At 39.9% G+C, this 24,121-nt stretch overlaps 1 protein-coding gene across 7 annotated transcripts in view; it reads right to left on the reverse strand.

Moving 5' to 3' along the window:
* Positions 1-14,053: 14,053 nt before the first annotated feature.
* The window catches only part of GOLGA4 (golgin A4), a 95,507-nt gene continuing 85,439 nt past the window's right edge, over positions 14,054-24,121 (reverse strand). For 4 of the 7 annotated variants that reach the window (XM_056334664.1, XM_056334663.1, XM_056334661.1 and 1 more), the window contains 2 exons: positions 19,398-19,484; positions 16,936-17,066 (listed from right to left, as the gene is read on the reverse strand). In XM_056334664.1, the coding sequence (XP_056190639.1) occupies positions 17,013-17,066; positions 19,398-19,484 (141 nt within the window). In that variant the 3' untranslated portion in view covers positions 16,936-17,012. Of the gene's footprint in view, positions 14,799-16,924; positions 17,067-19,397; positions 19,485-24,121 lie in introns of those variants that run through there. The other 3 variants (XM_056334660.1, XM_056334659.1, XM_056334665.1) reach the window with 3 other exon arrangements.

Below are 24,121 nucleotides of genomic sequence, written 5' to 3' on the forward strand. Positions count from 1 at the left end.
TCTAAGGAGGCTCCATACCTGCACCATAGGGCTAATTTGTAGCTTATACCCACCTATATCAATTAAGCATTCAAGTGGACTTTAACCTGCTTTAGTTTTGGAAGGGCTCAGTCTCCAGATTAGTTTTTAAACTAGAAAAGTTATCTGTAGATTAAGGACCGTCAGTGAAACAGCACCCTTGACAACATTTTTTAATTAATAACTTGAATTGTAGCACTCAGGAAAAAAAAAAAAAAAAAACAAAACAAAAAAACCCAAACAACACAGTAATGTTCTGACTGTGGAAAGAGGGGATCTCATCAATGTCTACAACTACGTTAAGGTCAAGAGGATGAGGCCGGGCTCTGTTCAGTGGTGCCCATCAACAAGACAAGGGGCAACGGGCACAAACTGAAACGCAAGAATTCCTTCTCAATGTGAGGAAGAACTCCTTTGCTCTGAGGGTGACCGAGCCCTGGCACAGGCTGCCCAGAGAGGCCGTGGGGTCTCCTTCTCTGGAGACATCCAAAACCCGCCTGGACGTGACTCTGTGCAGCCTGCTGTATGTGACCCTGCTTGAGCAAGCGGTTGGACTAGGTGGTCTCCAGAGGTCCCCTCCAGCCCCGACCATTCTGTGATCTGTAAAACAAATGCCCCCCTGCCCACGCTGCGTACGGACTCAGCTGTGCACAGACTGGATTCACCCAGACTGAGTGTTAACAGGCAGTTTCCCTCCTGGAGGCTTCTCCTCACCAAATGCTGCTTTGCACATGATTTTTTATTTGTTTTATACACATATATATAAGTATATACACACCCACACACACATAAAATTTTTCTCCAGCGCTGCACCTATTGAACTCAGTACCATTCTCTTTATTTTTACCAACACATTACTGAATGTTAATACACTGCTTTTTGGTATGCTAATCATTTGCCTTTCCTTGCACTTGTATCGGAGTGGTGCTGTGGCATTCCCGTGGTATTATTGTGGTTGAGGTTTTACTGTCTGTTTTAAGCCAGCTATATCCAGAAGTAACTCTGCACCTTCACTGACTTCCCACATGCCCCCACAACTTACAAGTACAGTTGCTGTAAGGTTATTTGCCCATCTTTTTTGAATCCTAGCTGGTCAGGTGTGGATTTCTCTAATCTGCTCCTAGCTCCCTCCTGCTCGCTCGCTCTCAGCCACAGCTGAGGAGAGGCTACATCCCCTTCTCCCACCCCAGCATCCATCAGCAGGGACGTACTAATGATGGAAGTCATCCCATAAGCTCATTAGCAGAAAGGCTGCTGCCTCTCCCCATCGTTATCCACAACTTTATGTCATTACGTGCTTAGCAAAGAGGTTTTAAGTGAATTTGTGTTAAGGTTTTCCCATTGCAGCTGTGAAACTCGCTGATTTTCCACGTGCATTCTCTGTACAAGGAGATCTGTGACTGCGTTTGTAAATCAGGTCTTGATGATAATGCTGCAATTTCTTTTTAGTCAGTTCCCACAGACGCTGTGTGGTTTAATCCACCTCCAGACCCAGCTGTAAGGAGCTCAGGAGATCGAAATTCTTTAGTCCTTCAGCGGATGAGATGTTTTCCAGACATAATTTTGTAGCTCTTCTTGCCTACCAGGTAAAGAGCATCCTCTTCAATTCCTCTCCCGCTGTGGCTTCATGCAAAAGATGATTGTGGTTGCCTCCCCCATGAGGGGGAGAGAAAAGCACTGCCACCTTTCAGTGCACTGTAAGGTGAATAGAAAAGACTTGTCTTTCCTCCTTTCTTTGCAAGCCCTCATCACTGCTGAAGCTGTCAGAAAGAAGGTTGTTGCTTTGTAAAAAGTACATAAAAGGAGTAACTACAAAAGGCCAAAGTATTTTATATATATATATATATAAATGATTAATGGCACATATTTTGGATAAAGAAGGGGCTCCCTGCATTCACTTGCCTACCAGAGAATGAGGTAGGAAATGGATTGGCAGGGACAGAGATCTGTCTTTCCAAAACGACTACAGTCACACTGAAAGGAGCCGCCTGCATTTCAGCTTGTACCATTTCAGCCTGTCAGGCATCAAATCACTCGCAGCACCCAGACTTCCTGGCAAATCTAGACTGTGATTGTCATGGCACAAACTGTACCATCCTACGTTACTCCCATTACATTAAGGAGATGTCGCCCTCAATTTTTGCATCAAACGCAAGATGAATTACTTTTACTAGGTAACATGTCCAGGTTGAGTTCCCACTGGAAAACTGAACAAGGTGCCTATGCTGATCTCCTCACATAACATACGCATTTAATTCCTACCAGTCTGTTCTTCCATTTGGCTGTAGCTGGTCCTCCAGCCGGAGTAAATGGAGAAGAAAGAATTTTTTTTCTCTTGCTGGTCCTGTTATTTGCTGCTGTCACCTCTTCAGCCACTGTCTCTTACCTTTCTCATAACGCTCCGCAAGTTTTCCAAACAGACTGAGAAGCCAGAAAGTTTTATCTGGATGGAAGACGGAGCCAATGCAACACCTAGGTGAAACAGAAACTGATGATTTAATAAAAAATCACCTTCTCATAACGATAGCTAAAGAATAGAGTGGAAGGCTAGAATTTTCAGAGCCTCACATGCAAAAATCAATTGTCCCTTTTTTTGTCTTTAAGGGATTTCTTTTCTTAAACTGTACTGTTTCAGCAGCAATCCAGTTTATTTCATGATCCAGCCTCACCACTGAGCTACCCCCTTAAAAACTATGCATTAACATGGCACTTAAACACTTGCCCTGGCTTTCAATGTTGGGATATATTTCAGCCTGATTTATGGTCAATTTTTGCCCAAATGAAATTGCATCACTTAATGTAAAATGTATTTATAAAACATTTATTATACACTGTATACCAGTAACTGAAGGAATTTATCTGAGCCAAGGAAAAAGGAAAACAAATCCATCAGGTAAGTTTTTCTGATTTGATAAAGGGTTTGGGTTTGGGTTTTTTTTCTTCCTTTCTTTAGTACGTCCAGATTTCTGCATTTTCATAGACATGGAGAAGACCCCTGCTAAGAAGTCTCTATTCAGCTATGCTATGTGCTTCATAAAGTACACGCTTAAATCTGAGTGCATGCTTGTGCTTTATTGACCTAAGAGGACCTGAACAGCAGACCTGAAGCCAAGCAGGTGTTTAGGGTGAGCCAGGACTCAGGCTATCTTTCGGATACACTGCTAACCGCACGCAGTTGCCACGTTTTGCGTCTTTCATACTTTCTGACAGCTGTCATATGTTTGCTTGCATGTGGTTAGAATTACAACCTTGCTGTACATACTCATATACCAGATATTTAAAATGTACACACACGTGTTGCAAACCAAACACACAGAGGCTTCTTTGGAAATGCTCTTGGCTCACGCGTTGGTCTCACTACCAGGCCTGTCACTGTCCAGTTTTATTCCACACTGGCAAAGGTGAGATCATATGTTTACTTACTCTGAGTTGATCGAACCTCGTTACCACAGCCCAGGGATCCATGGGTCAAAAATACGATCATAACAAGAGGAGGTACACCTTTATTTGGCAATATACTGCAGTCAAATCCTCTATGTGCTTTTTCTTTTGATGTATATATGTTATAAGGAAGACCAGTGGATAAAAATGCGTAGATCCAAAACCAAGCCCTGTGGCACTATATTCCAAAAGCACATAGGTGAGTCAGGCAGTTACCCCTAACATAGCTGCACCAGCCCCACAAGGCCTCTTTTAAGCAAAACGATGAAGAAATTCCGTTTCCTTCATGTCCACTGAGAGATGTCCATCAGGATCACTTTGAGGAAGGGGACAGGTTATCAAGGTACAAGAGATATGGTTAAGGGAAAGGGAAGCTCCACCAGTGGACAATGCAGAGCATCTGGAGCTGGGCTTTCAGAAACAGTCAAAAGACAAAACCCCTCTCTCATCTGTGACTACAGAGAAACTCCAGAAATACTAACTGCACTACACCAGGGCAAGCCTTTGTCAGTACCTCCTAAACAACCACTGAAATGCAACCAAAAATGTGATAGCCCTAAACTGTAACTCGTGGTTATCCCCATACTCGAGGAGGTCGATAGGCTGTTACTTGCGCTCACTTGCTGGCATTGTCTCAGTCTTGTCTAACGATGTTTCTTGGCTAACTAGCCAGCTCTCACCCATGGCTGGGTTTTAAACCCAGACCAGATGAGACTGTTGAATGTATCGTGCAAGTCGGAGCAAAATGTGTCGCTAGCTCTCAAAAGGCTTTGCCCCAGCCTTCAGCTTTTCTCCATAATCTTCATCGTAACCTCACAGTGATTATAAGGAAAGGAGGTGAATGCTGAAATTGTGACTTTTCACATAAAAGCTCTTTTTCCCAGAAGACTACCTCTTTACTGCTAGCCCTGAGGCTTCTGGGGCTACCTGGAGAAATACATCAAAGAAATGATAAATGAAATCCCCCTACTGATTACTGTTCTTTGTCCAGCATCAGGAGGGGATTAGATCTGCCACAAAACCTGCAGTTTCCATATCAGCCGAAGGCTGACAGGAATTTGGGTATCTGACACAGAGACACAATGGATCCTTATCACAGTTTTTTTAAGTAGTTTAGCCCTATCCCCAGTCTGTAGCTGAGCTGCAAAGCACCGACAGCTCTTTCCCTTTCTCCTAGAGGACCCTCAGGACAACGGGGCAGTCTCATAAGGAGAACCAACGTGCTGCAACATTGCAGTGAAAAGGATCAACTGTAAGCAGAATTCTGCAAGCATCACCTCCCATGCAAAAATCCCACTGATTTCAACCTGCACATTCCAAGTGCTGAGCACAGCTGGAGTCTACGGTTCCCCAGGGCGGGAAAAGCCATGCCGCACACGCTGCAGCTCGTATTCCAGCAAGCTATCACAGCAGCTTACAGACTGCTGCTTCACAGAGAGCTAAGCCTTCCTACTAGCTGCACTGTGGCCATGCTCAAAGGACTAGCTGATGATGAGACCTGCAAAACAAACACAAATATTATAACCCAGGACCTACCCTATTTTCAGAAATCGTTTTAAATCTAAGTGGAAGTAACCAGACTTAAAGATGACACCAACTTACGTGCCATTAAATTTGTGTGTCTTATTTTTCTATAAAATTACAGGTCAAGACAAAGACATTAGGTATATAATTATAGAGAGACAGTTCATTTTCTCCTCCATTTGGTTTTCACTTTTTAGTGAACCTCCAGGGATAGAGGTCCTTTGCAACAGCCTGGACCAAACCACAAAAACCCAGGGAAGGGCTACCAGAAGCTTTAATGGATCTGGACTGTTTAGAAGTTTTTAAGGCAAATGCAAGTTGATTTTGTCTCATTCATCTCATTTCACTGCACCAAAACCAAATTCACAAGTGGAAAAATCTGTGCTAGATACGAGAAAGTCACAAAATACTGGCCACATGGTGGATAGGCAAATGCAAGTTGATTTTGTCTCATTCATCTCATTTCACTGCACCAAAACCAAATTCACAAGTGGAAAAATCTGTGCTAGATACGAGAAAGTCACAAAATACTGGCCACATGGTGGATCCTGTGATCCACCATTTTCCTACAGGATACTAAATCTCACTGATTTATACATCAAAGTGGTGTGTCGAATTTCCTTGTTAGCCTCCATTTCTAAATCTATTAGTCTGAGATTGGGGTGGTCATGCAAGCTTTGGCCACTGTCAAAAGGTCCAGTTTATACCGCAGCTTTCAAACGTTTTGCTTGGCATTCCTGGCACATCTGCTTTCCATTAGCCAGCCATTCAATGTTTATTATTCCACATGTTAACTATCATACACTCCTTGTGTGAAAAGTTCAGGTGAACAATAACCTATTTATCATCTTTGAGAGATCCAAACCTGTCCTCCCCACACAGAAAAGGCACTTTTTGCACGGGCACTCCAAGCTTGAGCCCTTAACAAAATAATCTGGGATACACAGGACCCTTCTGTGACCCAGTTATTTCTGAATTGTCTACTATACTATGGTTTTATTTGGGGTGTGCTGCACATACACGGTAGTTCTGAAAAGTAAACTGTGGGACCACATAGGACTTGTTATCGGCATGAGATATGCCAGAAGCAGCAGAGTTATCCAGCTTAATAATGTGAAAAACACTGAATTTGAGCATCCAGATAGCAAGACAGATGCTGTGTTGATGCCAGCGACTTTAAAAAAACCCAAACAACAAAAAAATCAAAAAACATTCCAAACCCCTCAAACCCCCCACACCCTGGGGACAAAATTTTTTGCAGGTGTAATTCAACTAAAATCAGCAGAATTAAGGCAAGGAATTTGCAATTCCCAGAGTGGTATTCGCTACGAATAACATGAAGAGAGAAACACAGCAGTTGTGATAACACAGCAGGCTCTCTTGTTTATGAGCGACATAATTCACACACCTCAGCAACTGGCCCTGGTATAAGAGAGGTTCTGGGAGGAATTTGGCAGTAACAAGCCTGTCATCCCACAGACCAGCAAGAAAATACTACAGATTTGGAGGTTGATGTGACACAGTTTCGTGGTTCACCTGCTGATTTCTACTGAGTCACTTCTAGCATCACCCTATTAAAACCAAGTTGCACACTCTTAGCCCTCTCGCTCAGGTGATGGGGACTGACCAGGTGGCACTAGCAATGCTAGAAAAGGCTTGGGATATCTTCCAGAATGGAGACGGTGACTGTAGTGCCCAAGCTGTGAGACTGGGGTTTTGGTAGAGGCTCCTCTGTAAGAAATGAATAGTCCAAGCTCAAACTCATCTCCGATTTCAGAGAAGAGCAGAACCTTTGGAAAGAAATGAAAGAGTAGGTGATGCTTCCCTACCCTCCTCGGGAGTGCTTACAGAGCTGCATGTCCCAGGTGAAAACAAGCCATGCCCCTGTCCTCAGCAACATCACCAACAAAACTGGGACCACGCTGGTTGGACCGGTCACAGCATGCATGAAATCAGGTGAGATGTTTAATTACCTTGCCTTCCCTGACACATGATAAATTAGTCCAGGCATCCCAGCGCGATACATTAAACAAACTATGCTCACAATTAGTTGACAGCAGCAGTGACATGAGATATTAAGCCAAGTTTAATTGTCACCTTGTCAAAAGGGCATGAACTGAAGTTATTTTTACCTCCTTTTGTCCACTGTGTTTATTTGATTCCCTAACTATAGTATGCCATTACTGCAGCCACAAAGGGCTTTTTGAAAACCATCAGGATCCCGCTGAAGGATGTCTATAACAATACATAAATTGACTTCTATTTTGAGTCAATATTAAGAGTTTATCTAAAGTAAACATTAATTCCGTCTTCCCTATAATCAGCATCCCTCCCAGAAATACACACTGTTATTCTGAACCTAAAAATAAGCTAGTGACTTCATGCATTGGCCGCTTATGCTCAGTCTTCCCACCCTATATAAAACAAGCAGAGGACCCATGCTGTCCCTGAAAGTCACCCCCACCTTCTGCCTCTTTAAAAACTTATTTCCACAGAGACCCTGATGCACAAGCCCTGGCAAGGGACAGCAAAGACAAACTGAAACACTTCAGAAACAATTGCACATACCAAAAAAAAAAAATGAAAAAAATATCGCAGCATATAGAAGAGGGGCTGAGCAGACCACCTGTACAAGGTGACGCTGCTGCCACCCAGCAGCGCTGTGCCACGCAGTGCTCCTGCCCAGAGGATGCTGCTGGCTCCGCCAGAACTTCTGGCTCGCCCTGCCAGCTTATCGAGGTATCCACGTGCCCCCCATCCAGGAGGCGCGAGGCTCAGTCCAGCTCTCCAAGCAAAAAGGCTGTCTCTAATCACTAAACTTGTTTTTTTAAAAGGTGGTTTCGCACCACCACGAGTAACTTAAGGCAGGATTATCTGCCCGTGCTTGAAAGCCTGAACACAGCTGGTCCTACACACGGCCGTGTGCAGCAATGCTACACAGCAACCACGCGCCTCCTTGTAAGGCCTTCTTCATGCTGGCCTTGCCAAGAGTGCATTCTCCCCTCTTCTTCTATTACTGTGTTAAGCAAGTAACAGTAAGAAAAACCCAAACCAAAACATTAAAATCCCCTACAGCTGTCAGTCAGACAGGCCCACAGAGAAAGGCACGGCCCCATTCCCAGGACTGGCACAGCAGTTTTGTGTTTACGCACTGGCTGAACAAGGAGAGTTCTGTAAGACCAGCACAACTTCCACAGTATTTTTAGGTAGCATGGGGATATCCTCATCCTGAGGAAAAGTACAGGCAACCGGGATCTCTCCTGCTCGCCCTGTGTTTATAGCAACTTCTCCCTGGTCCATTCTAGAAGTGAGGTCCCACCACGGCAGAACCTGCGTAAAATACTGAGACACTCTGCTTCACCTGAAACTGTGTAACACCCTGAGAATCATCACCTCCTGAACGTGCTACCCGAAGCTGAGGGGGAAAAACCCCACACTTAACCAAGCCAGACATCTCCTGTACTGAATTTGTGGCTGGATCAGGTTTGAATTCAGTGAGTAACAGCACTGGAATCTGGGGGCTGAAGCATGCTGTGCTTTAAATAATGAGCAGATAACTGGCCATGGCTGCAGGGCTTCAAGGTGAGGACAGTCTCTTTCCATGTGTAAACACTTTTCAGGGAAGTCAAAGCTGGAATTCAGTGTGAAAAGCAAAACATTCGCTCTCTGAAGATAGCTCAGCCTATTACTATTCTCAGTACTGTAAAGAAAGACAAGGAAGACTCTAGTCTTTCACCTCTTTCCTCCTCTCTCTTTTTTTTTTTTTTTTTTTTTTTAGCCACTTATTAAAATTCTAAAAGAACCATATAGCTCTGCTCCTAGCCTAGGCTATGAGGAAGGGAAATAACCTCCATTATTTTTAAGGCACACTACTCTGTATATTATAAGCCCTAGACAGCCATCACAACAACATACACCAGTAAGAATTGTTGCATTGGCTATGTCTTGGTTTTGTATTGTTTGCAATTTATCTATTTCAAGCTTTTAAACCATCTCCAGTGGGCTTTTTCACTTCTGGGCCTAGGGAAGCACCACCCGTTTTGTTAAGGGATAAAGGAAAGCCTATCATTTTCAATCCTGCAGTTCATTTCCAGAAAAATTTGCTGCATCAGCAAGGACGATAATTTGGTAGGATCCATAAAGATATATATAGATGCATAAGTGAACCAGAATATCCAGTTACATTAACACAGGATATTCCATTCCAGCAATTCTCACGTCTTGGAGCACACAATCTCATGGCCAGTGGGGAGGTCTGCTTCTGGGCAGCTTGTGCCTGCTCACAACCGATGGCTTCTACCCCCTCCCACAATGGGTGATCAGCTGCGAGAGCAGCCACAGCGTTGGTCAGAGACACAGCCAACGTGGTAAACTCACAACTTCAGCACAAAGCCAGAAATATATTTAATACTTCTCATCTGATCTGCCATGATGAACCTTAAATCTCAAATAACTACTCTGTACCTACTTCTTTCCTCATTTAGATACTCATTCTTAGTTTCCCATTTCAGCTGTTTCTCCAGAGCTTGTGGCTTGAGTGAGAAAGACTGGCAGGACTCGGCAGAACCAGGAACTTACAGTTCAGGAACCACAGAGCTCATGTCATGTTGGCTGCACAGAGAGAAGCCTGTTCTAAATTCATACGTGCTGTTTGTTTGATCATTTTGATTAATTTGCAAAAGATATACTACCGCCTCAACCAAGTTAGAAACTGTCTAAGTGCTTCCCCTGCTCCAATAAAGCTGGACGATGCTTAATGCAGCTAAATTCAACAGCTATTTTTCTTGCAGACATCAGCACTATAACAAGTAGGAATCACAGATCTAAACAAGAAGGCTAAATACTTTCTTGGACCACTGAAGTTTCCAAAATATAAACAGTGGCAAAGATTACAGCATACACTCTGCTATTCATCCCTTTTCCTTTCGGTGAAGTTAAACGCTTACAGAAATGCTGGAAATTCAAGCCTTCCAGCCACAAAGAGAGGCTGGTACAGCTCAGCAGGCAGAGATGTCGGTGCCGCAGGTGTGCCAACCTGCTCTGACATCAGCCCCCAGGGTGCCCCCCACACCCTGGTCCTGCTCAGCCCCCAGGGCCGCGCGGGCCTTGGTCTCTGTACCTGCCAAACCAAAGCGGATCTGCTCACAGCAAGGCGCCTCATTAGAAACCCACCACCTCGTCCTTTTGCCCAAGGGCCCCCAGGTGATGACGGGACCTGGGCTGTTCTGGAAGCTGCAACCAAGAGAGGCAAGTCAAGTGTTAGAGCAGATGTCTGCACCGCACCTGTACCTCCATCACTGCCCGCTGCTGCACCGTGATGTGCACGCAGGGCCGTCAGGTAACACGGTGTTACCGCGGGCTTAATCACCGCTCCTCTGAAATGTCACCTGGTATTAAGCGGCAACTGCATGACATAATAGCTGTCACGGTTCTACAACTGAAAAAAATCTCTAGAGACATGTTACTTGGAGTCAACATGCCTTCGAGATCACTGTAACACATCCGAGAAATGAACTCAGTGTTAACAAAGGAAGACTAGAACTGGTGTAACCGGGAGCCTGTGAGAGAAGAAAGTATTAAAGGTGGCATCTCCTAGATCATAGACACAATGTGCAATAACATGCAACTTCATGCCTACTTCTGTTCTAGCATCTCTAGTTTGCAGCATTATGAATATACACAACCAAATAAGAGTTTGAAAATTCCACGCTAGCAATGCTTTTGAAGACCAGTGTCTAGGAACAGCCATGAGGATTCTTATATAGCTGCGTCTGGATATTCCACGCACTGAGGAGAGGCTGCCAGTTTTTGATCATCCTGATGTGCAAATGAAAACCAAATTTCTCTATTTAACAAACTCCATAGAGGGAAAATAAATATTTTCCGTAGCACACATGGATGGACAATAAGATTGTATGCAAGACTTACAAAATGAAATCAATCATCTCAGTATTCACCCTACTTTTCGGAGAATCTGGAATCCTTATTTTAGAGGAGAGAACCAGATGCCACATACTATGTAGGAGAGAAAACACATTTTAGTATAGCTTACAGAAAGAGGGACCATAAATGGCAGAACTGGAAGTTGGATGGATTTACAGATAACGTTTCATAAAATGTTTGACATAGTATGTTGCCAATAAACATCAGCATAGACACTGAAATAATACAGGTATTTTTCATTTAAATTCACAATGTTTAATCCTTAGGACACTAGAGGACGCTTGATAAACATCTGAAGTCTTATCTTTATATCCACACTTTTTTTCTATGCATGTGTGTATGAGTCCATAAAATGATAAATACGATGTACACTGCATCTCAGACTAGGGGAAAGTTCAACATAGTCCAAATAAAAGATGCTGCTGCAAAAGAATGTAACAATCTGATCTGAACAAGCTTGGGATCCTCCAACCTTTGCTAAAAAGGCAGCCAAAACGTTGACACAGCCTTTGGCTTTTAGCTACATGTGTCTAAACAAGGCTATTTTATAATCAGAAATATTTGTGGCCTGGAGTGTATTAGTTTATAGTCACACTGGCACTACTTGCATTATTCTATGACACTCCAACAACAAAAATCACTAGTCAAAGTGAAGCTTTCATTTTCCTGCTCTCACCCTAACTAATTTCCTTTATTTAAACTCTAAAACAATGTCTTATTTATATATTCTCTTTAAAAAAAAATCTAGCAGCAGTTAAAATTTCAGTCTGAAAAAACTCTTGTACTTAACACACTTTCCCATTATGTTAAGGAATAGTTATGCGATTGCCTATGAGTTATATATGGAAGAGAAAAAAAATATTTTTTTCAAAAAGTGAATTTGGGGAGTGGTTATCTGATTTTAGCTTAAAATAAAGAATCAAAGATAACTCTATAATTCCCCTTGCATTCTTTTTTAGGTCACTTAAGGGAAAAAAAAATACTTACTCCATCCAATGTTGTATGAGTATTACACAGATTATTCCAGTTTGCTCTGCTGGACTTAGGTCACGCTTGACAAAGAACAGTCTGTAAGTAGTATCTTTCATGGAGAGGGAAAAGAACAAAACCAGAAAACGTGAAAAATAGCCTATTTGTGAGGACAAGAGAACTGTAAGCAATCATAGTGATACTGTCAAAATAACAGATCCCTGTATTTAATTTCCCAAAGCCTAAGACAACATATACCATACGTGGAAACCTGAAACTCAAATCATGTTTTAGATTGCTGTAATGACAGTGATAGCAAAGTCCTACAAATCCTCAGCCAGGCACGAAAGGAACATGCATTTTTCAGAGCCAAATGCACCCATGTCAAGTCTGGTCCAGGCTGCGGCTGTGTCAGGCAGCACGCCGGAGGATGCCATCCTGCTCCGCAACAGAAGTAAAGAGGTCTCGTAAGTGAAACCATTACGAAGAGTATCGGTCTTTTAAACCAAATACAATACATTTGATGTTTGATAAATGGAAAGAGCTCAGAAAAAAACTCACCTAAACCCTCCCAAAGCTACAAATAATAAAGCAGCAAAAAAATGGCAAGATTTTGCCAGAGACAAGGCAGTGGGAAATAAAGATGTAACTCTGGACCCTTAACTATCAAAGGCAAGCCATGTCCCTTCAGATCACGAGCAGTAATTTAAAACCAGACGTATTCTTGAGACAGCTAGCAGCCAGAATAGACCCTAGAGCACTCAAATTGTTGCACCTTCTCCCAGCTTCATTAGGATACAAAACTGCACAAAAAAAAAAAAATCAGGTTTTTTATTTCTTTTCCTGCAGATGACAAAAAAGGTGAATCCCAGCCCATTTGGGACCCATCCACCCAACCCGCCTCTGCCCTCCAACCCCAAAAAATACCCCCAAACCAAAATAAAACCCAACGGTATCAAACATCCTACATGTCACTGGCGTGTACTTATTGTTTTGGAGTCACTAATATTAGGCTGCTCTCTGTGCCCTGACCTGAGGGTAAACTAACTGGACAGGACATGGAAAACCACTGGACATGACAAGAGAAATAGCTGAACTTGACAGGGAACAGTCTGAGAAGCTGCTAAAAAGGGCAGTGTTGTTTATGAGGAATTGCTGGATCTAACAGATGGTTATGGGGGAAAGATTAGCAGTTATGGGAGAGTTATGCAGAAAAGGCTGAACTCCATAGGTGATCAGAAGTGAATACTGGGGATGCAGAGTCTTGAAATGCCAACAACGTTGAGGTAATCGCAAATATCACAGGAGGAAGCTAAGATTATCTAGACAACTGTGTGAGAAATACTGAAATGGGGTACACAGAAACAGAAAATTCCGGGTAGTGCCCTTGGGCACAAGAGCTGAAGCTGGACAACAAATCAAATCTGTCACTCTGGACCACTGCACACAAGCCAAACCTGCTTCTGCAGTCAGGAGGACCCCCTATTATCCTTGGCTAACAGGACAGCACCCAGAGGAACAGACTGAGCATCCTTGTAGCAGGATGAAGGTTCTAGGCCTGACATTATCTGCAACTAACACCTCCTAACAGTATGCAGAAGAATCTTTCAGGCAGGCAGTATATTTAGGCAGCCTGCTTATGTTCAGAGATGAGCTATTCAGAGGATTGCTGCTCCTATAAAACTTCTAAAACTTACCTTCATGGAGGACTGATCACCTTGAACCATCCTGGCAAACGAGCACATGCAGTACAGATGACAGTTATTGATAAATATCAAAGTAGGTGGAGAACGAGTTCAGTTCATCCATACTTGCATATCGCTTCAGAGGAACACAACTTACATGCCAAAATGACCAGGCAGGCATTACTTAAAAGAACAAAAATAGATAATTCAAAACTTTTACAACGCAAACTTCCCTACTCGCTATATTCTCACACCAGCTTTTCAGCTCACCATGTGTCTGTTCCACAGGTTGTGACCACTTGAAAATTTGAAGGTCTCCACTGACTTCTTACAGTTCGATGTACCTGAATAGCTCTTCTTATGAGAGGGATTTCAGCCTGGAAATTTCTCAGCAAAGGATGTCTCAAACAGGAATAAGAACAAAACCGGTGGATCCGTTCAAAAGAAAAAGTCACCCCAAGGAAGTTCCAAAATTATACAGTAAATAAACTTTATTTCATCTCAGCTCTTGTCAGATTAGTCCTGTCAACAGTCACAGATCAGCATATGATACAGTTATGTATTAAGTATTTACAATTTACAGTAACGTACTTTTTATCCAGAAAATATAAGTACAAAAGCTAGGAGTAAACAAATGAGGTACTGCAATTTGGATTTATTGTAGGCAAAAGCATATAGAAGTGACCTTTAGCAAACAATCGTAAGATCAGATTGGGAAAGAGTAGTCATCAAGAGTGCCTAGTTCATCAGGAAAATCACCTCAACCGCTACCCATCCAAAAATGTATTGCACAATTCATTCAAAAATAAAAAAATAAATAGAAGAAACAAACCATTTATTTCAACTCTTAAAAAACACCCAGTAAAGCCTGTATAGAGATACAGTAGTGGGCAATTCCTTCCTAGGATAAAGTCTTTTCTCTCCTTTAAAAAAATAACCTTTAACACAAAATAGAAGACAGTGTTCAATAGAAGAGAAAAAAAGACTCATCACCAAATAACCCCTGATTAGCGTTTCTTGTCAAGGCAGTTTTATCTATATTCATGGTCCAAAGGTGTCACTGAGTTTTGGTTCTTGCTATTCCATTTGTGACCGTGAATAACAGCTTTTCTTCTTGTCCCTTCTCAAGGGACAACAACAGAGATATAAACATACTTCTAAGCAGCAGTGTCATGAGACATTCTCATCGCAATTTCTTCAAGATGGTCGTAGCCATGACTGGAAGAAGGAAAAGTTAGAACAAATGAACAAATGTGACATTATTGAGAGCAACTTAGAAGCATTTAATATTAAAATCATGACGACATTACTGTTTATTGATAGGAATAGGAGATGGAGAATTTCAGCTAAGTCAAATTGCCAAATTATTAACTGATTTTGAGCAAGTAATTCCATTCCAGTATCTGCAAAACAGTTGAGAAACTGTGATGAAAATAAAATAATCTGTAGAAAAACAGTCCAGAGTCTCACTGGAAATAGACAGTCTACCATACTGTTGCATCTTAACCCAATGAAAAACAACAATGTCCTCTCTGCCTGAGGCTTATCATCAAAACTGAAACGATGAAGTAAAATTCTGGGGCTAACAAAAAGCCTCCTCTACCAGGCAAATACTTACTGCTTTGAAGTCAGCATAATCTAAATTTCTCAGTTATATACATGCAAGAATATTATCCCATTTGCTGACTATCTACTGACATAAGTCACCAAAAATATTTGGGATACAGTAAGAAACTACAATCCAATAATGAAGTCGGAGGTTTCCATACATATTAGCTTAAGTTATGAAAGTGTAACAGGAAACAGCTGACATTAGGGTCAAAATCAAGCCCTTCTGTGATATGTTTCAAATGCAGCTGAGAACACCTGAACTTTTTACACGAGCACTACAGACAGCATGACGCAAACTTAAGTTCCAAACATGCTTTTTGCAACAGTGTTGTAAATAGCTTTGCCCTATCATTACCAACAGTTCACTTATTTTGAACAGAGGGCTAGAAAAAACAGTTGCTGATTTTGTCAAGAAGTGATCAAGGCTAGGAGGCAAACAGTCCAAACTCTATTGCGCTTTAAGTGCAATAAAGTGCATCTGCTATTGTATTCAAAAGTTCAAAAGAACACAAAATCAAGTGGAAACCATGACTGCTTGCTAAGATGAGGAGATTTTTTCCTTTGAAACAGATATTATTCTGTACTGAAGGCTAAATTTGCATGGCTGCAAGAGAGAAAGATAGCCTGTCTACTGCATCGTGATAACCGGCAATGGAAACCACCACAGTTAATCCATTTTGCTCCATTTTGCCCCAGCAGTGGTGCGTGCCGACCGCATGGCATTTCAGCTGACAGACAGCGATTGCTTAACACCCCCTGAATCGCTTCCCGGCAACTGTGCAAAGGTTTCCAGTTGCAAAGCAGGAAAAGGAAAGCTGGGCTGACCTTACCCCTGTAGAATTCATCTGAAGAGTTTATATCATGCACCACTAATGACTCAAATTATCAAGTTTTTTATAAACTTATCAAGTTTTACCTTTGTATTTCCACAGCCCTCCTCTCTCAACTGCTGCTGCTCGTGTGTTGCTTGTTTAGCTCGGCTAGTCTGATGCAACCTGCATCTTTAGGCCTAAATCAGCTGTTTCTTTTCTGTAATGCTACAAATAGCGTTACAGATTCATAATGGAAGTAGCTTAATAAAACCTGAAAAAGCACACAATAAACTGAGTGTGTAAAGCTCCCCACATTTTTCTTCCTGATCTCTCTGCTCTAGCTTCTCTTGATACCACATACTATGATTTGGAAAGGTACTGATGTTTAAATGCAACCATACCCAAATTCCTCTAAAAAAATATTTCATCAATTGTTTATTAGAATAATCCGTTCTCTTATGTTTTAGATATAATAATTCATTTCAGGCAATACAGTATGTATGTCCCATAAATATGATTTATTTGCTTATTCAAAAAAGATGCCCAGAAAGTGAAAAAAGACAAAACAAAGCCAAGCACAATAAAATTCAATTACATATTAATTGATTTAAAATCTGATTTGTTTTTTTTCCTACCAAAAAAAAATAATCTCTGTAGCTCAACCAACATTTGAAATTATGCTTATAACTCTGAAAGATTGGTTTTGAATCTTTGAAATTTGTTTACCATTTTTAAACTTGGCTTTTTAAAACAAAACATGATTAAGAGTAGGACAAAGTTATCATACACATGCAGAACAAAAAAATTTATTTTTTTTAAACAAAAAGAAGCAGGCAAGAAAAAAAAAGGCAGAAGAACAATTAATCTCAGACTACAAGTTTAATCTTTAAATAAAACAAGTATGTATTAGGCTTCACTCACCCACATGCTAACTAAGCACAGACTGATGGGATATTCAGAAGATACCACTGCGAGGTGAGGCAAACTACAAAGCCAGGAAGAAAACAGCTTATTGGACTACTTGGTTAACAGTGTAGATGAGAACTCTGTGGACATCTACTGCCTATGGATGAGACTGCTGTAGTTAGATCACAATAACTACGTAATAAATGCTAGATTAGTGAAGGTGATAAACGTGCTAGATCAATGTATTGACCTATGGATTGGTTAAAAAGTTTTCAAAAACCTGTTAAACATATGCCCACTAAGAGGGTAAACAGTTACTCACAGATACTTAGTACTACACACATTTAGTCAATGAACAATTTACACAATATTAGTTATAGATGTTTTGGCTATAAACTAAAATACAGAAACAACAAAGATTTATGTTGACAAAGCATATTTAAATTGTAGTTCAGAACTTTATTGCTCATGAGATCTAAATACTGGATATTTTCAAACATCAGCATCGCTTCAGTACTAAGCATGGAGATACACTACTGCCATGTTAGTAAAAACCAAAAATCAAGCATATTTTTTGACTGAATAGTTTATGAAGATCCCTCCAACTTTTTACTCCTGAAGAGAATTACAAAACAATCGCCCCCAAAATAATTTGTGCTTCAGTAAACAAACTTTGTAACTTTGAAAGCAAAGAAAAAAAATACTACTAAAACTTCCATAATATGCCCTATTATTTCAGTTTCCATTAGAAGTCCAATGTAATCTCTTTGTGGATTTCAAAAGGAGAAAATTCCTAGGCTAGAGCTGAGCCAGGAAAGGACTGCTACGTGAAACCCAAGAAGTTTTCCATCAGGACATGAAGCTCTTTGAATGACAATACTCTTAACAATCAAAGCACTTGCAGCCTGCAAAAATGTCACTGTATCTTGTAGCCAAAATTTAAATATCAAGGACCAAAATTTGTTGGATGAATTTGAATTTTATTTAGTATCAGAAATTGTGAATGTCTGCTTTAGGAAGACCAGGTTTAAAATATCAGTAAGCTGAAGAGACTGCAAAATAAGGTCCACCTCTCTAACCTCACTTTTGGCCAACAGAGAACTTAAAATGTTTCCTAGATAGTATTCTAGCTTGCCTTTTAAAAAAAACAAACCAAAAAAAAGGCACCAGCTTTCTACTTGAAGGTCAGAAAGAGAGAGCATCAACAGAAAATCATGTCTGGGATGCATGACAGTTATTGGAGCTGCAGTACTATCAGCATTTATATAATTCTAAAATTATTTTAAATATTTAAGATTGCAAGACACTCAAACTGACTGAGTGTACAGGGAAACACTGAACTTTTAACACTTTCCTCAAAGCTGGTATTTCAAGCGGAAGAAATAGATTTTTTTTTTTTTAAATTTGTTACAATGGATCAAAAGGACTTTAATGTAACCACTTCAGCTGAAATGTAAGAATTTTTATTTTATTCTGTTTCTGCAAGTGCTAAATAAATATATATTCAAGGCCAGTGAAAGAAATAGAACACAATTCTTCCTCTCACTTTAATTCCTACATATTTCACTCAGCTGACCCACAAAGAGAGGGATTTGACTCCAGATACAATGTAGAGAAGACTATTATTGCAGTTTTTACCTTAATGAAAAATAGCTCCAATACATAAAATAGTAATACCAAAGAAATGTTTGTACTTGTATATTCTTCCTCTCTTTTGGGTCCGCTTCTCAAACACAAATTCGCCTTTCTGGTAAATAGACCAGCTGGTAAATAACAAGCAACTGTCACATAATAAGAAGTGTATTGAAACAAAACCAAAGTCCTTAAGACACTTTTTTTTGACCTGTTCTGACCCAGACTGAACCTGATGTATTTTGATGTTTTTTAAGTACAAAAATAAAGCAGGCTCTTAAAAAACACAACCACAAACCCCCAATCTTGTTAGGATAGTCACTTAAGACATAAAGTGTACATATCCCACTTCAAACACACGTATCCCAGGTGACTGAGGTAATCAGTTTTCTATTCTACAAGCCAAATGGCTCTTAGTTTTGCCACAGATTTTATCTCATGGCTGAAAAACATCTCGAGATATTTTTCAAGAAAACTGGTATGACTCCACAGAAACTTCTGAATTTAAGAAACTAATTTTGTGTCAGATTCATTTTTTGATTAGAAAATGAATCTGCAGAATAGCAGTGACAACTGAACCTGCTTTGTGCTGTTGTATGCACAGTTATCAGAAACATAGCTTCAATGATGATAAGAAATACTAGTTAAGAAAATATGCTTGCTTTTTTTCTCATTTTTGCTATATACTCAAACCTACAGCTGGAATTTAACATCCCACTGAAGAAGAGGAAAGGAGGAAGAAAAGGAGTTCTCTTGAATGTGGACACAGAGAAAAGCAGACTTAAAAGAAAGTTTCTATTTCCTTATTCTTGCAACCTAACCTCTTGCATAAATTTGGTTTACTTATATGACTTACCAACGGTCGAGCATCTTCTCGTTCTAGTATCTTCTGAGTCTGATCTGCTGGGAATTTCAGCACTGTTGTTATAACCTTGGCCATTGTCTAAAAAGAAACAGGTATTCTTTAAGTAATACAACGCACTAAAATGCTTTGTAATATTTTAAAACACATTTCATTTAAGACGACTGGATACTATTTTCAGTAATGTCAAATGAGTAATTACATTGTATATGCATGACATTATGCAAATTACATGAAAACCATGAAGCGTCTTCATTTCACATTGTCTCAAACTCCAGCTACTGTAAGACTATGTAAGTTGTAAGCTCTGTGTTATCCATGCTCTAACAACTGGTCCATTAATAAGACAATGTGCTGTTACAAATACTGCTCCTACCACATTTGTTCTCAGCGTGGCCTTTCTGAAAAGCACATTTCAGGTGAATGGCACCCGAGAGCGATTCAACTATACGGATTCAACTATATTTGCACCATCTGAATGTTTTGTAAAGAAATGAAACACTGAGAAAGTGGATCTAAATGTCAGATGTGGAACTCCAGTTGTGTAAATATTTTTAGCGGGTATACAGTAACCCCGTATTTAAATAGTGAACATTTAAACATCTTCAGACAGAAGATGCAAGAGTAACAAATCTCTGTGCAAAACAGGCAATGATTATTATTTCCATTTTATAAACAGATGAGTGGGAAACTCCAAAAGGCACAAAACAAGGTCCAGGTGACTTTTGCAGGAAAGGTCAAACAACTGCAGTGCAGCTCAGCACCAAGGTGATTGCTACAAAAGCAGTAACTGCTGCTCTTAAAGAATGTGGATGAGATAAGATTGCTCCTCTCAGTGTCTGCTGTTTATTACCAGTCTCACATGTGGAATGAAGAGGGAGGCCGCAGCAACAAAGCAGTCCTAGGACAAAAATGACTGCAGCTTAAAATGGAGAGGTAAAGCTTTAATGTGCAACAATTGTTTTAGTGTATCAATTAATTAGGGATAGAAACCAAGTGAAAGCAAAAGAAACTAAACCCCGTTGAACACTTTCAGCTCAAAAACATTAACGTACCAATAGTTCCTATAATTAAGTAGGAAGTGCCTCTACTGCAGTTCCCAGATATACAAAGGAATGTGCTCAATGCTACAGACTAACATCACACTTTAATAACTTCTTTTGCCAAAAGCCTCATCACATTTATTTAGGGCTAAACAATTAGAAAGCACTGAGCTTACAATCTATTCAAACTCATTTTGACAGTGTTATCAAGGAAGTCCTCTCAACCATTTCCTACAGGACACAATGGCATGCAAATTTTAAAGAAAAAACCAGCTAACACTTGCAGGTACTCCGTGAAAGCATAGATATGTAAGTGCCAACTTAAATAGGGGCTATCTAAAACCTTCTTTCCTGAAAACATCGATTTTGTAATTTATCACTAGCAATGACTTGAAATTCTCCAAGTTTTTGATGTCACAAGGGAGATTTCTGAAGCAGAATTATTCAACACTATTCACAGTTGCATAGTTATAAATCAAAGTTACAAGGATCGCAGAACTTAGGATATTATGTTTAATATAGGCTGACCTTATCACTCTAATAGTCTATTCTGCCACTAAAAAATCCCTAATAACTCTTTAAGTCTGTGAGTAGACACACATACGTTCCTTTCTGTGCATCTCCGTATCTACCTATGGAAAGACCCTAGGGCTTTCCCAAACGTAACAACTAGTTCTGCTTTAAGAGATGAGTTGGCATTCCCATTTCTTTCTACGAGGTTGATGTGTTTAAATATGAAATCTCTGAAAATAATATTTTTACAATGACAATGATCAGCCCCCTTCACAATTCAAGATCTGCTGGTCAAAGGCAGAAACTCCAAAATCAAAGTTTTACCTTTTGTTTTATACCCCTTGTTTTTCTGCAATGCACAAGAGCGTGTCAAGGTGCCAGAAAAAGATCTGCATAAATTTACGATTTCCGACACATGTATTCCATTATATTGTTCCACGCACCTAGCTGTATCAACACACACATTTACTACAGACATACAAAACTTGGACTGATTTTCTGGCCACAGAGCACAATGAGCACCTCCAAACAGCACAGTGAATTTACAAGTACAGCATCTAGGATTTCTGTGAGACTTAAGATTCAGTATGCAGTACAGCTGGACAGTAAAACTGTTCACGTGTCTGTAGAAAATATTGTTTTCTTTCACCTGGTAGTGTATATACCATTCCAGGTTCAAACATTCTGAATAAAGTGCATGCTTAGAAAAAAGCTGGCAATCTCATTTCATATATCCTGTCAAGGAAGAGGCAAAAAATAAAAAGTTGAATGGGAGGGCAAGCCCGTAAAATCCCCCAGTGAAGACATGCACACCGTGGTCAAACAGTTTACAAAGGATGTGATAGGGCAGGTTACACATTAGGACCAGAATTCCTGACTTTTAAATACCGAGCCACTATCAACATTTCTCCTCTGCCTCTACTGCTGTAATACAACTGATACATTCATTAATGTCTCTACTTAATACAATCCCAGGATAATTTACCAGGCTGCATAAATGGCAATCCACCCTAGACAGTTTGCACAGATTCTTCTGAACTATGTTCAATAAAGGAAAAATTATGTCTATAGAGATCACTAACTCCAATGCTGAACCACCTTCAAGACATGGCATATAATTTGCACCATAAAGGGAGAAATGCACAGAGAAAGGCCACCTGAATGATATTACAAGAGAAAATTAGAAAAATTTGCTTTGTCTGGTCCAAGAAAGCAAAAGCTGAGAGAAAGGTATGTCTGTGCTGAGGAGGTAAATCTTGATACAGACCTCTTAACTTGAGGACTGTGTTGTGGAAAAAGTAAAAAATGTATGTTAATACTTTACTAACACACTTAGATTGTGTATTGATTTTATCGATCACATTGTCATTGCTCATGATTTTCCAGTGTAGCAGCATGAAACCAGTTTTCAAGACACAACTCAGTAAATTTTGTGATTATATTATACAATCCCTATGAGAGCAGACACTAAGCTCAGTGTCTTCCAGCAACACATCTAATGGTTGAAAGAAAACCAGCAGATGAAGTCAGCTGGGAAGTACTTATTGAAGCAAAAGTGAAGAGACCAAAGTATCTTCATATTTAGTAAAAATGCCAGCCTTCATTCCATTTTAATTTTCCACTAGTAAATACCAGTTCAGCTACAACCTTGACCATCTAATAATAGAGGACTAGACAATACCAATTAAAAATTGCTAAGAGGTAATCAAATTAGTATAAACATACAATAGAGAGAAATACAAACACATTCAATTTGAACAACACTTGTCATTCTCCCTTAACTATCTACATTTAACTTCCCAAAGCTAAACACTGCAGTCCTTTGACAATTATTTCTGCTGGTTGTTTGCTTAAATATACACTTCCCTTTTCAATCACATCAACTGTCAAACAATGTCTTCTCAAGTTATCATAGGAATGTTATCTTTTCTGATTTATTTTTTCTCCTCCCAGTATTCATTGCTTTTTAGGAGCCAGTGTGCAGGCAATGTTGCGATGGCATCTTCTGGTTAAATACAATGTAATCTCCAGGGTAAATAATCACATATCTATGTCTACAAACACATACGTAAATATAAATGCATAAAACCATAAATTTTGTTATACGTATTTATTCACAAAGCTTTTAATCAAAGCATTTGATTATGCACAGACAGAAGAGAGCTAAAGTCAACTTAGTTTAACACTGATTGCTGTTTGTTGCTGTTATTGAAGAAATCAAGTGCAAATTTTAGTACATCACTGTTAAAAGGGAAAAAGAATATCCTCACAACTAGATAATCCAAAGTTTTGAGGCACGTATAGTAATGTTTTGAAGATCAGTAAGAAACAGCCTTAATGCATGAAAAAGATGTTTTAGATAAGGTTTTCTTGAATGCAAATTTGCTACGTCCATCAGTTATCTGCAGTAGTCATCTGCAGCTGTCTCAAGACTTGTTTGAAGCTGAAATATTGCTGACATTTTTTTGCATTCACTCGTCTAAGTCCCTTACAATTCAAGATCATAACATCCAGTAATGTACGTGTTTTTCTTCAATGATTTCACTTGTTTGTTCTTAAAAGTAGGAGTGTCATCCGATGAGCCACAGGCTTGTGATCAGAAGGTAAATAGTGATTCTGGGTTTTCTGGATCAGGGATTTGTATTTTTAATAAAAAAGGAATTAATATCAAAGTGAAAAATGGGATAAAAAGAAAAAGAGGAATCCTATAAGAACAAGATGTCCTGCACAGACTAAGTTTCATTCTGTACAGAGGATAATGAGAACAATGCTAATTAACATAGAAACCGCCACAAAACCCCTTTGCTTAATAGTAGTCCAAGTTGAAAGCAGGGCAAGAAAGAATGGAAGAACTCCAGGAGGAGAAACAAAACAAATAGAAAAAATTCAGCCACATAGCACTTACCATCCAAGAAAAATGTTTGTGTTATGACATACTCCTTTTGAACCTGGTCAGTTTCTAAGCATCAGTATTGTTACAAGCTTGTAAAATTCCAACTTAAGAATGATTTCACAAGCTTGCAACATACAAGAAGCCTACTGTGCATTTTTTCACTACTTTTAAGAGTAAATTAACACTACCTAGAGAAGGTTTATAGATTTGGGAGCCCTATGGAACATTTTTAAGCAACAATTAAATAGGTATTTCAACATCTTCAGAGC

The sequence above is a fragment of the Falco biarmicus genome, chromosome 4, assembly GCF_023638135.1.
Source record: "Falco biarmicus isolate bFalBia1 chromosome 4, bFalBia1.pri, whole genome shotgun sequence".
NCBI classification, from domain to species: Eukaryota; Metazoa; Chordata; class Aves; order Falconiformes; family Falconidae; genus Falco; species Falco biarmicus.